We start from the raw sequence: 14,052 nt of genomic DNA, 5'->3' as shown, positions 1-14,052 counted from the left end.
ACAGTGAATATCATTTGTCAGAACTTTTTGGGCCGAAGTAAGCCAAAAGATGAGAGCTGCAAGGTGTAAATATTTGTCTCATAACACAAAGATAAGATCCGTTCTATGACAACTTCAGACTGGAACATGGGGATGGGTCTTGGAGATCGCATGTGACCAATCAATTGTGTTCTTACATATCTTGCAATATCACCATCTCGAGCTTCTCCTGTTTCAGGAACTTGTTTCCTGAGTGGAAATCTAAAAAGGGCGCAAGCCATTTTTTTCAGAATCCAAACGTATCTGAAACAGCACTTCTTGCCTCTCTCTGCTAAGGATACATTCTTTATAGCTCCTACTAACAGCAGAATTTTAACTTGTACCTTACAATGTTCCTGGGGTGTGTGGTTGAGAAAGATGGGTAGGGGTTTCCTCAAATAGCGGAAAGAGTAACTGAACTCAGAACAGTCCATCTGGCCCAAACCTATTCACTCTCAAATTTGAAAGAAAGAGACCCCCTGACCGCACCTACCTGAGGTTTGTGACTGAGACAGATCAAGGGCGTTGAGGGAGTGGAAGAGGAGAAATATGAAGGTTCAACACCTTTTCTGTGCAGGTAAAAGAATTACTGTGGAGGAGGTTAAATGTGCTTTCTTGGCTTGCTAAAATTATGTTACATTAGCCTTGAAATGTTCTGGTTTCTGGTGGCATTACTTAACAAGTGAGTCAGCACCAATACTCTTGCGGTCACAGCACTCACATTTGTTAACTAGGCACCTCCCTTGTCTGCAAAATTACCCACCTTGTTAAAGGGTATCTCCTGTAGCCATGTTTTGGCATCTGCTGCGAATCTAGTGAACATCATCCAAGCATCCACTGTTGGCAATCTTATCTACATACAATAAAAACAGAATTGAATATCTGTCTGCTTTAGTAAATTAGTTGCAGCCTGCACTGTCACCTTACACAGTTCTTGAATACGTCTTGCAAGAGGTCATGTCGCAAAGGATGCTCAAACAGTCAGGTTTCCAGACAGTAACACTTTGCAACCCAAGGCAACCAACCATTTGAATTCCCTATATAGAGAGACTGTATAAAAAGTGTTCTGTTTACATTTCGCTCACAAAGCTCAGGCATTCTGTAATCATATGAAATGAAAAGAAAGCCCAGTAAGGTGATGCTATCCATAAGAACCTTACTGAACTTTAAAATAACTTCAAATGACTGTTTGCCGACAAACTGGCAACCCAAGGAAACCACGCTTTTGAATTACCTAAATAGAGGGATGGTGGAAAAAGAGTTCTGTTTATATTTTGCTCAAAAAGCTTGAACCAGCAGGCATTCTGGAATCATAAGGGACGAAAAGAAAATTCAGTCTGGTGACACAATCCATAAATTAACTGAATGTTAAAATACCTTCAAATTACTTTTTCCACACAAACTCTCTGCAACTGAATTAGAATTGGAATAGTCAGCGTGGAGAAGAATATCCAGTGTTTCTGCAGTTTTCGGGACAACAGATGAGAACACCTGACCACTGACCAAAGGTAGACCTTCAGGAAATGAGAATGAGTCTTGAAAAGGCGTCCACACACTTTTGATCTGAAAATCAAAGGAATACCCAAAAGGTTGTCTGTCTCACTGTCCTAGTCTTCAATGCTGTAGGCTGTTGGCATTGGAATCTGACCTGGCAGTCCTTAGAACCTCAACAGTGTCTCTGGCTGCATATGTTACATTTTTCTCTTGGAATAGATATCCAGCGGACCTGTTTTTGGCTGTCCTAGATGTTGCCTCCTACGTTGATGGAGTCAACGTAAAGCAGAGAGACTGTTTTCTCCTAACTATGTCAAGAAAAACTTAGAAATGACCCTCGAAGAGGCTGCTGACATTCGGCGGTGTCTGACAGCGCAGAAGGCATTGTTGAAATAATCTCGCTAACGTGAAGCAGGAATAACCAACATATCCTACAGGAAGGCCTGAATTTAAGAAGTCCATAAGGGAGGGAAACTTGCCTTATTTAAGAAATCACCTGAAATACTGGCATTTGGCCTAAGGAGGAATCCGACCACTCCTAAAACCTATTTATGTCTTTTTCGTTCTTGTAAGGATGAGAGGAAGCTATGGACCGCATGCGTTTGGAACATGTTTAATGGTGTTTCTCCTCGATTGGCTTCTAGAAGGAGGTTTACATTTTCAATAGGATATTTTATTTTTGGGAGAAGATATAAATGTAGCTAACCCTCTCCCTAATTACCTTGGGGATCAATTGGAGGCACGTCATAAAAATCCTCTAGATATTCTAAGTGGGGATCAGTCACAGCCATATGTCTGTCAGACTTGGACAGAAATGAAGAACAAGTTACTTATCTATAGTAATGACCTTCCTGGTGGATACTTGATCTTCTAGCAGATTCTTCACATTAGGAATTTCCTCCGGATGCCAGACTGAATCCAGAAACATCTGCAGCACTTCACCGGCACCAGCTGCATTGAGAAGCTCAGACTCATATTCCCTCCTCAGGAGTGATGACAAGATACTATAAATGTCAATTAGATTTGCTTTTATGGTACACTTCAGTCCTTTGTATCCATTAGTTGCATCTGTGTGCCTCTAAACGGCATGGAAAAAAGAAACACACTGCAGTCAGTGTGCAGGGTGGCTCCTTTTATTGCCCAGTGACATTAAATCTAGGAGGGGCAGCGTAGACGCTCAAAGCCACCCAATGTATTAAGAATCAATCTGAAAGTCCAAAGATTTAGATGGAGTTTCTTTTGAAAAAAATATACTCCAACTAAAAGAAAAAAAATCAAGTATGAAGAGGCGGCTACAGATCTGTGGAGGCAAACAATAAAAAGAGCCTACGTCAAGTGTTTTGGCTCTTTATATGCACAATTACCACACTTCAGGTAATGCCCTGTGGATCTATCACTGTTACCGCAGAGCCACTGGACAGGTGTTAGAAAATTGTTCTCGATCCAGTCAAGCACCCATGGAAAGGTTAATTTAAGGAAACTGCAGGAATGAGTAAACAGACAAGTTACTTATCTTTGGTAACGCCTTATCTGGTAGAGCCAATATGTGGTTGCAGATTCCCTACCTTAGAATTTCCACAGGTGTCAGTCTAGATCTGGAGATTTTTCTCGAGCAATACCCCTGCACACCGTTAGGTGGCGTTGATTGGTTTTGTATCCTTCGTCCGCGTCATCCGCGCAGGATAGGATGTTGCGGGTCCTTTATAGTCGCCACCCTGGCGTGCTGATGTCAGTTTCTTTTCACAACTTTCCAAGCCAGAAGCGCAGAGCCATGAAGAACATTGACCACTGGTGCGTTAAAATTACGGCCTTGGAAGGGAGTCCCTGTCCCTAGAAATCAGTTTGCAGAGTGGGGAGGGATGGGTGAGTCGGTAAGGAATCTGCAACTAGATATTGTCTTTATCAGATAAGGTATTACTGAAGGTAAGTAGCTGTCCATCTATAGAGACATCTAGTTGCAGGTTCCTTACCTTAGAATAGTAACCCAAGCAACACCATCCCAGGAGGAGGGTCTCTGAACTAAGATGATACTAGAAAGTCCTGCAGGACCGAATGGGCAAAATGCCCACTGCTCCGGACCTGACTGTCCAGGCAGTAGTTTTAGGTAAACGTGTGCAGAGATGCCCACATTGCCACCTGACAGATGTCAAGGACTGGAACTCCACGTGCAGTGGTCGCAGCTTTAGCTCTGGTAGAATGAGCGTGCAAACCCTTTGTAGCTAGTGCATAGCACATTTTAATGCAGAGAACGACCCATCTGGAGATGGTTCTCTTCTGCACTGCCTGACCTTTCTTCACACCCACATAGCCAACAAAGAGTTGATCATCCACCCTGAATAGTTTGGTACTATCAATGTAGAATGCCACATTCTTTTTGGGTCCAGGCGATGGGGTCTCTCCTCTTCCTTAGAAAGATTATGTGGGGGGTGTAAAAAGCAGGAAAGGTGATGGACTGGCTTACATTGAAGGGCGTAACCGCTTTTTTCAGATGGAAAGGTAGAGTGGCTTAGATGACAATGCCTGCACCTCACTCACCCTGTAGGCAGATGTAATGGCAACAAGGAAGGTTGCTTTCAAAATGAAAGGACAATTGTGGAGAGGCTTGAAAGGACCGCACATCAGAAATGTTAAATCTAAATTCAAATACCATTGGGGCATAATGAATGGAGATGGAGGAAACATACGGGTAAGGCCTTTAAGGAACCTATTTATAAATGGAGACTTAAACAAGGAAGGTTGATCAGGCAATCGCAAAAAAAGAAGAAATGGCAGACAGATAACCTTTGAGAGTGCCCATAGCAGATCCCTGCTGGGCCACAGAAAGGATAAACAACAAAACCTCTAAAAGAGGGGAAGAAAGAAGGTCAGCAGACTTGTCTGTGCACCATGGCACAAATGTATTTCTTCTGACAGGCATATACCATTATGATGGACGAAAGCCTGGTTGCCAAGATTACATTACAAACAGAAGGTCAAAAGCTGTCAACTGCTGCTGCTCAATCTCCACGCAAGGAAGAGGAGACTGGACAGGTACAGGTGGAAATCCCTCTCCTTCTACTGCAACAGAAGACCCTCCCTAAGTGGCAGTCTGTTTGGAGGATCGATGGTCATGTTCACTAGCTCGGGATAATAGACACTTTGTGCCTAGTCCGAAGCCACAAGGATTACTTGGGCCCCGTCATTCTTGACCTTCCTGAGAATTCTGGGCAGAGGTGGTAGGGGCAGAAAGGTGTACAGGAGGTCTGAGTACCACTCGAGATGAAAAGCGTTGCCAAGCAACTGCCGCCTTGGAAACCCCAACGCACAATACTGCTGACATTGCGCGTTCTCTGCGGAGGTGAACAGATCTAACCAAGGCTCTCCCCACTGCTGAACGTACCCTTGCGCCGCCTTCAGATGGAGACGCCATTCATGATCGACTAAGCATTGTCAGATGAGTTTGAGTGCTCTGGCTTTCAGAGAGCCTGCCAGATGTTGGACCACCAGAGAAATGCTCAGATGTTCCAGCCTCATCCAGAGGCCTAAAGACTCTTGCCAAAGGGTCCACAACCCTACCCCGCTCTGCTTTCTGTACCACATAGTGGTGGTGTTGTTCATGAACACCAGCACTATCTTCCCTTTGAGAGAGGGAATAAATGCCTTCACTGCTAGTCTGATCGCAAGGAGCTCCAACAGATTGACCTGGAGTCCAAATTCAGCCGAAGACCAGATGCCTCTGATATCTGCCACTACCAGGTGGCTGCCTCATCCAAGGAGTGATGCATCTGTCAACACTGTCAGATCTGGTTGGGGAAGGGAGAGAGATCTGCTTCTGGCCCAAAAACAGTTTGTTAGCCACCAAGACAGATCTTGTGCAGTTCCCTTGAGATCTGGATTATGATGAAGAGATTCCCCTGAAGCTGTGCCCACTGGAACTTCAGGTCCCACTGCAGAGCCCACATATGCCATCTGGTATGTGTCACTAGCAGGATGCAAGAGGCCATGAGGCCCAGTCTCACCGAAATCCAGGAAAGAGGCTGAACCATCGGTATCATAGCCTGAATATCCTGGAATCGAGAATTGGTAGGATAAGCCAGAGACTGCACTGTGTTCAGAACTGCTCCGATGAAAGGATCGTCTGAGAGGGAGTCACTTCAGCTCATTTATAGTGAACCCCCCCCAGTGAATGCAGGAGGTCCGCTGAAGTGTGGAGGTCGGAGATGACAGCCTGGGGCAAGCCCGCCTTCAACAGCCAGTCGTCGAGATAGAGGAAGATTGAAACCTCTGATCGGCACAGATGAGCTGCGACCACCAACATCACCTTGGTGAACACCTGAGGGGCGCTAGTGAGGACAAAGGGGATCACAATGAACTGAAAGGGCTTGTGACCTACAGGGAACAGCAAGTAACGTCTGTGGGAAGGCAGGACAGGAAAATGAAAGTAAGCACCCTGCAAGTCCAAAGCTACCACCCTGTCACCTGGCTCCTGGGCAGACAGAACTTGAGCCAGATTAAGCATTTTGAACTTCTCCTTCTTGAGAAAGAGATTGAGAGACTAAAGGTCTAGGATAGGGCAGATGCCCTTGCCCCTTTTGGGCACCAGAAACTAGTGGGAATAACAACCTCAACCTACTTCTGGCACAGGGATCCTCTGTAGGAAGTTGGCTCTGTATATACTATCTCAAAGTAAGAGATAGTCTGCACAGAGTCCAAGGGTTCCCCTTAGAGGTAGGATAGTGGCAAAATTAGATAATTCTAATGCTCTATTATGTGGTAGTGTGGTCGAGCAGTAGGCTTATCAGAGGGTAGTGTTAAGCATTTGTTGTACAAACACAGGCAATAAATGAGGAAGACACACTCAAAGACTTAACTCCAGGCCAATAGTTTTTATATAGAAAAATATATTTTCTTAATTTATTTTAGAACCATAAGATTCAAGATTTGAAGTAAATAGATAAAATGCAAGGTACTCCACACAGGTAAGTTAGAAACTTTGAATTAGAGCAGTAACATACACAGTTTTAGTTAAAAAGGCAATAAGCTATTTTAAAAGTGTACACTGCAAAAATCAACAGTTCCTGGGGGGGGGGGGGTAACTAATGGTTAGTTTTTCAGGTAAGTAAGGCACTTACAAGTTCAAGTTCCTGGGCATATGCAGCCCACCGTTGGGGATTCAAGGCAACCCCAAAGTCACCGCACCAGCAACACAGGGTCGGGCAGGTGTAAAGGTCAAAGGAGGGCCCAAAACACATAGGCGCCTAGGAAGAACAGGGGTGCTCCAGTTCCAGTCAGCCAGCAGGTAAGTACCTGCGTCTTCGGAGGGCAGACCAGGGGGGTTTGTAGAGCACTGAGGGGGACACAAGTAGGCACACAAAACACACCCTCAACAGCACAAGGGCGGCCGGGTGCAGTGTGCAAAGCAGGCGTCTGGTTTGTAATAGAAATCAATGGGGGATCCGGGGGTCACTCTAGCAGTGCAGGCAGGGCACAGGGGGGCTTCTCGGGCCAGCCACAGACTGGGCTAGGCAGCGGGTCACTTTCTGGTCCTGGGGCCTGCAGGTGCAGTGCTTGGTCCAGGCGTTGGGTTCCTTGTGACAGGCAGTCGCGGTCAGGGGCATCCTCCGGATTCTCTCTGCATGTGTCGCTGTGGGGATCCGGGGGTGGGGGGGACGTCTCGGGTTTCTTAGGAGGTCGCAGTCGCCTGAGAGTCCTCCCTGTAGTGTTGGTTCTCAGAAGCTCGAGCCGGGGGCGTCGGGTGCAGTGTGTGAAGTCTCACGCTTCCGGCGGGAAGAGTGAGGTCCTTGAAAGTTGTTAGAAAGTTGCAAAAATGTTGCTGTAGATCAACAGTGCCGCCGTTCTCTGGAGTTTCTTGCTCCTTCGGATTTCAGGGCAGTCCTCTGAGGCTTCAGAGGTCGCAGGTCCCTGTCAGATGCGTTGCTGTGCAGTTTTATTTGAGTCGGGAGACAGGCCGGTAGGGCTGGGGCCAATGCAGTTGTTGTCTCCGTCGTCTCTGCAGGGCTTTCAGGTCAGCAGTCCTTCTTCTTGTTTCAGGTTGCAGGAATCTGATTTCCTGGGTTCTGAGGTGCCCCTAAATACTGAATTTAGGGGTGTGTTTAGGTCAGGAGGGCAGTAGCCAATGTTTACTGTCCTAGTGGGTGGCTACACCTCTTTGTGCCTTCTCCCTGAGGGGAGGGGGGCACATCCCTAATTCTATTGGGGGAATCCTCCAAACTCAAGATGGAGGATTTCTAAAGGCAGGAGTCACCTCCGCTCAGGACACCTTACGGGCTGTCCTGACTGGTGGGTGACTCCTAGTTTTTCTCATCATCTCCTCCAGCCTTGCCGCCAAAAGTGAGGGCAGTAGTGGAGGGGCGGGCATCTCCACTAGCTGGGATGCCCTGGGGTGCTGTATCAAAGACTTTGAGGCTCACCGCCAGGTGTTACAGTTCCTGCAGGGGAAGGAGAGAAGCACCTCCACCCAGTACAGGCTTTGTTCCTGGCCACAGAGTGAGAAAGGCACTCTCCCCATGTGGCCAGCAACTCGTCCGGTTGTGGCAGGCTGGCAGATACTGGTCAGCCTAGCACTAGGAGTCGGACTGGTATTCAGGGGACATCTCTAAGTTCAGTGTGCATTTATTGTGCTGAGAAGTTTGATACCAAACTTCCCAGATTTCAGTATAGCCATTATTGAACTGTGCAGTTCGTATTTGACAAACTCCCAGACCATATACCCTTTATGGCTACCCTGCACTTACAAAGTCTAAGGTTTTGCTCAGAGACTGTAGGGGCATAGTGCTAAGGCACATATGGCCTCATCCGTGGTATAGTGCACCCTGCCTTAGGGCTGTACTGCCTTCTAGAGGGGTGGACATACCTATGCCATAGGCAGTGTGAAGTTGGCATAGAAATCTGAGGGGAGTGCCATGTTGACTCAGTCATTTTCTCCCCACCAGTACACACAAGCTGTGAGGCAGTGTGCATGTGCTGAGTGAGGGGTCTCCAGGGTGGCATAATACATGCTGCAGCCCTTAGAGACCTTCCCTGGCATCAGGGCCCTTGGTACCAGGGGTACCATTTACAAGGGACTTATCTGGGTGCCAGGGCAGTGCCAAATGTGGGAACAAAGGTACAGTTTAGGGAAAGAACACTGTTGCTGGGGCCTGGTTAGCAGGGTCCCAGCACACTTTCAATCATAAATGGCATCAGCAAAAGGCAAAAAGTCAGGGGGTAACCATGCCAAGGAGGCATTTCCTTACATCCTCTCTATGGCTCCCTTGGCCAAGAGAGCTGTAACTTTCTCTCTGAGAAATGCGAAGTGATCCTCCGTCATCCGATCATAGGATGGTGGTATGAATGGAGGGCTAGTCTCGGAGGGGAGGGAGCATCCCCTTCGGACTACCTGCAAGTCCAGAGCAGGTGATGGAGGATCCTGCCTCCGACTAGTCCCTGGTAGGGAATCGTCAGACTAGGAAGGTTTGAAGTCAGCTGTGTGTGTGTTCGGAGGGAGGGGGTGGGATGTGTGGGTGGCGGTCAGGCCTGGAGTCTATGTTGTACGACTCCCATTCAGCTCTGTGCCAGAGTCAGCAATGAGGATGGGGGCGGCACCGCTCAGGGGAATAGGCAATGCCAGCAGCGTCGATGTCGGGACCTGCGCCGGGGAAGCTCAACGTGGTACAACCGGCATTGGTCCAGATCCAGGAACAGATCCAAGGTGGATGCTGCCGGTGTCGATACCGACGTGACCCCTACGACTGTGCAGGGCTTGAAGGAGCGCCAGCAGAGTCAGACTTCCCAAAAATGAGGCACATGGCCTCATAAAACTCCTTAAGTTGGGCAAGAGACGCTCTGGCTCGCAAAAACTCAAGGAGGTGTGGAGTCAGCGCAGACTCAGGCTCCACAGGAGACCTAAATCAACAATGCTCCAGGCTCCCTTGTTTTGTCAGCCGAAGGACAAAGTGAAGTAGAAGAACATGTTGCTTTCTTCAATTTCTTCTTACGTCTCGACTTACCAAATTGTCCTGAGGACTTGAAGTGGGATCACAAAGAGGGGGGACTCCAAGACTGATCCGGAGACCTTCCTCTCGACCGGGACTTACGCAGAGCTGAGCACCAGGCCGCCATCAGCTTTAGGGACTGCTCCCTCAAAGCCTTCAGATTCACAGTGTGGTAGTTAGAGCACAACTTCGGGTCATGCTCCAGACACCAAAGGCACATGAGGTGTGGATCCATCATGGACATCACTCGATCGCAGGATCTGCAAGGTTTGACGCACCAGGAGTAAAATACTCAAAAAAGCTTCAACAAAAGTCAAAAACATACCAGTCAAAAAATGACTTAGGTGTAGTTCATTCTTTGGATCAGCACTGGCTGCTGCTGAAAGAAAAGAACTGATGTCAGCATGCCGGGGTGGCGCCTATATAGGAACCACAATGTCATATCTGACGCGAAAGATGCCAACGACGGACGTGGAGTCAATCAATGCCACCTAATGGAACGCAGGGGTACTGCTTGAGAAAAATCTCCAGATCCAAATTGACACCTGGAGAAATTCTAAGGTAAGAAATCTGCAACTACAAGTCTCTATCCGATATAAGAAATCACATTAAATCCATCCCTCAGACTGCATCCTGTTCCACAGGAGGCAAACATTACTTCTTGCATGGAAAGGAGTGTACTGGTGGAAGGAGTGTAGAGAGGAGAGAGCTTCTTACCTGATGTAGCAGGAAAGTTCCCTGGCACGGCTGGCCATTCGTATGGTCAACAACAGCAGGTATGTACCTATGAGAAAGATAACAGTGACAGTGCTGAGTGCTGAAGGACAAGACAAGGGCCTAGCAGTGTTATAAGTTTGGCAGTAGGGGTCTTGCAGCCTGCATGGAAAATGTGAATGAATCGGGGATATAATAGACTGTAAAGGCCAGAGACCATATGCAGGGATAATGCAGCTGAAAGAACAGGAATACTGATAGCTATGTGTAATAAAAACTGCTAGTGCAGAGGGACAGAGGAATGGGACCCTAAGGTCTGCAAGGCACAGAAGACAAAGAAGACATTTGCAGGCTACCAGTTTAATGGAATTTAAGTGCAGGAATATTGCAAAATGGCGAAATGAAAGAACTGAGGGAGCAGTTACAAAAGTGCTTAATTTGTAAAATATTAAGCTGCTCAGAAGCCTGCACATAGCACTACCAAATGTCGGAGTTCAGAATACCAAGGCCACATAGTTGTGTTTCCACCTTGGGCTTCTTTCATCCACTTCCTGGCACTCATTTTCTGTCAATCTATCTCACTCTTTGAGCTACTTTTCATCCTTGTTTCTTTTCCTGTTGTACTTTTCTCCCTTTTGCCCTGGGTAAAGCCTAACGAGGAAAAATGAGTGCCAGTGCCCTAAAATGAGTGTAGGCAGGCCCCATACGCAACCATCAGATCAAATGAAGCACTAAGTGATACTAAACTGTTAGTGTAGAGGGCATGGAGAAAGAATGACATACTATACAACGGCAGTGTAGGAGGACTTAAGTAGGAGACACTGTGAACAACCAGGAAAGAAACACTCAAACAAAAAGTAAGTGAAAGAGCTCATACTGAACGAGGATTCTAGTGAGTAACAATTCAAGAAGACAGACAGGGAGGGAAAGGAACAAAGTGCCAATACCACAGAATACATCAACCTTGATTAAGAAATTCTGTGAGAGAAAAAATGACATTTTCATACAGGCTTGGATCATACCAGTTTAGTGATGCTTACAGATGAGGAGAGTGTGGAAGAAGATGCTGCTGTACTTACTCTCCAGTAGGCTCCAGTTCACTTATCTCCAGCCAGAGAAGCAGGTCATATTTAATGACACTTTGACCCAGGGTCGTCTTACTTAGGGGGTTCAGCTTTGTCGCAGGAACTGAAAGAGTGTGGAAAAAGATTAAAAATATACACTACTTCTGCTAGTAGTACAAATCCCACAGAACTGACCGTTTCACTCCCACCAACCTCTTTTATCCCACTACTCTTCAATACGGTCTATCTGCGCTATAAGCATTTTTGTACTCCTCCCCAATGATATACTTTCCTCTGTCAAACACAGACATTCCCCACTTTCCCATCCGTGGCTGTTGCCATTTCAGACCCACAAATTCCTTACCATGGTTCTAGCAATTATCTCTCCCACAAAGCAGCTCTCCAAGCACTACTTCTCATTTTGCAGCACATCCTCATCTACTTGTGAAAGGCAGGCAATTTTTAACTTATGTTCCCTGACTTCCGTTCTCTCCAATATCATAACTCTCATCTCCTCTATCATCCTCTTCCACACGGTCTATTACACCTCCTACATCATAGCCACTTCTTCCCTATTATGTAATGGTTACATCATCATGTTAGTCCCATACCCAATAAATATCACAAATGCTTTACCACTTTTACATGGTTCCTGCTTCAGTTAACCAACTTGATATTTCTCTGAAGAATCTAATTTTATTCAGTGAATAACAACTAACTGCTACCTTTAATGCGTAGAACAAGAAGCTGTTTTGCCCAGATCAGATGTCTCTAGACATTCTACCCATAAGCTCCGGCTCAATGTTTTCTACTAAGCATCAGTTACTTAGCTATGGTAGATCTCCAACAGTGAAACTGTTTTAATTGGGTGCTTGTTTGAACACCTACAAAACCAGGGTGAGGATCCTAGACTTCAAACCCAACATAGCAGTGATTCATTTGTAGTGGATAAACATCACAATGAGATGCAATTTGGGCTAAAGGAGGCACTGATTATTATGGCTATTCAGATTCCTTGAAACACAGAGGTTTCACTTAAATACAAATTGAAGTGGTGGAGGATGATTCACTTGTTTATCTATAAAAGATAGCATTGTGGATTAGTGGTGTATATGATTGACACAGTGTGCTCAGTCAATTAATCCATCATAAATTTGCAATATTGAAGTGAAAAAGGTCAATGCAAAAGTGATAAAATCAATTGGTTGGGCTGGGTTTCAATGAATATGAATATTTTGTCTGAGAATGAAAATGTGAGAAATAAATTCAAAATATTCACATTTTGAATATTTTAAATTCATTATGCCTTCAAGTTTTCAGGAATCTCAGATCAAATGGGTACCGTCTTTCAAAATGGAAAACAGGGTACATTGTGAACAAAGTTTCAAAAGGCCTTGCGCTGACCCATTATGATGGGGATGGTGAACTTTTTTCTTTTCTTTTTGATTCTACGACACATGCTGAATATCATGTGGTCAGGTTGAAATCACAAACTTGTTCTTCTAATGGATGTTTAAAACCCATGTAACCTCACTAGAACACTCCCAAAGTAATACACTTGAAGCAAAGAAGGAGGGATGAGAAAAAAGAGACCAAGCAGGACCGAAAATGCCTGTAAAACTGAGATGTACTGCAACTCCCCATCTATATACAAGAGAGTTTCCAGAAATAACATAGGAAGGACCAGGTAGCAGCACTGTGAACAAACTGCACGGAACACACCTCAACAAGTCAAATCCAGTCATGCACATTGTATCCTAGACCCATCCCAGTTTAGATTCAGAAGCAACCACAGCACCGAAACCGCACTCTTAGTAGCCACCAACATACGCATTATACTGGAGTGCGGAGGCAATGCCGCACTCATCCTCCTCAACCTCTCTACCGCATTTGACACCATCTCCGACTCCACCCTCTGCGACAGACTGCACGATGCCAGCATCTGAGACAAAGCCCTGAATTGGATGAGGTCCTTCCTCAATGGAAGAACACAGAGGGCCAGACTTCAACCGTCCACGTCAGAACCGAAAGACACTTGCTGCTGAGTGCCTCAAGGATCCTCACTCAGCCTGACGCTTTTCAACATCTACATGGCCCCGCTCGCTAAGATCACTAAACAACACAAGCTAAATAGTCTCCTACGCTGACGACCCCCAAGTGAACCTCTCCCTGTCCGAGGACTATGCTTCAAGCCAAGAGGAATTTCCACAACGGGATGAGAGCCGTCGCCGCCTGGATGGAGGTCAGCTGCTTCAAGCTCAACTCGACAAGACAGAGATCCACACTTTCTGCCTGGAACAACTCCTGGTGGCCCACCGCTCTGGGTAATGCCCCCACCCCAGTGACCATGCACGCAACCTTGGCATCATCCTGGACTCCTATCTATCGATGACCCGCCAAGTTAATGCCTCTCTTTATCAGGCTTCCACAGCCGCCGTCTCCTGTGGAAGATTTTCAAATGGATCCCCCCGACACGATGAAGACAGTCATCCACGAACTCATCAGCAGCAAACTGGACTATGGCAACGCATTTTATGCACGCATCACCAAGAAACTTCAATCAAGACTACAAAGAGTCCAGAATGCAGCAGCCAGACTCATCCTGAACATCCCCTGACACGGCCGAATCTCCTCCCACCTCAGAGACCTTTACTGGCTCCCAGTCAACAAGCACATCAGATACAAACTCCTGATGTACACCTTCAAGGCACTGCACAACAAAGGACCGGTATACTTCAACCATTGCCTACCGTCTACATACCCAACAGACGTCTCCGTTCCTTTCAGCT

The 14,052-nt window shown here is 46.4% G+C and overlaps 1 protein-coding gene across 14 annotated transcripts in view; it reads right to left on the bottom strand.

Annotated features, from left to right (window-relative positions):
• The window catches only part of KIF1B (kinesin family member 1B), a 1,289,105-nt gene that overhangs the window by 375,984 nt on the left and 899,069 nt on the right, over window positions 1-14,052 (bottom strand). For all 14 annotated transcript variants that reach the window (XM_069241187.1, XM_069241189.1, XM_069241193.1 and 11 more), the window contains 2 exons: window positions 11,279-11,387; window positions 10,203-10,269 (listed from right to left, as the gene is read on the bottom strand). In XM_069241187.1, coding sequence (XP_069097288.1) covers window positions 10,203-10,269; window positions 11,279-11,387 — 176 coding nt within the window. The remainder of the gene's footprint in view (window positions 1-10,202; window positions 10,270-11,278; window positions 11,388-14,052) is intronic.

The sequence above is a fragment of the Pleurodeles waltl genome, chromosome 6, assembly GCF_031143425.1.
Source record: "Pleurodeles waltl isolate 20211129_DDA chromosome 6, aPleWal1.hap1.20221129, whole genome shotgun sequence".
NCBI classification, from domain to species: Eukaryota; Metazoa; Chordata; class Amphibia; order Caudata; family Salamandridae; genus Pleurodeles; species Pleurodeles waltl.
Note: the sequence above shows the minus strand (reverse complement) of the source record. Positions and strands in the feature narration are given on the sequence as shown.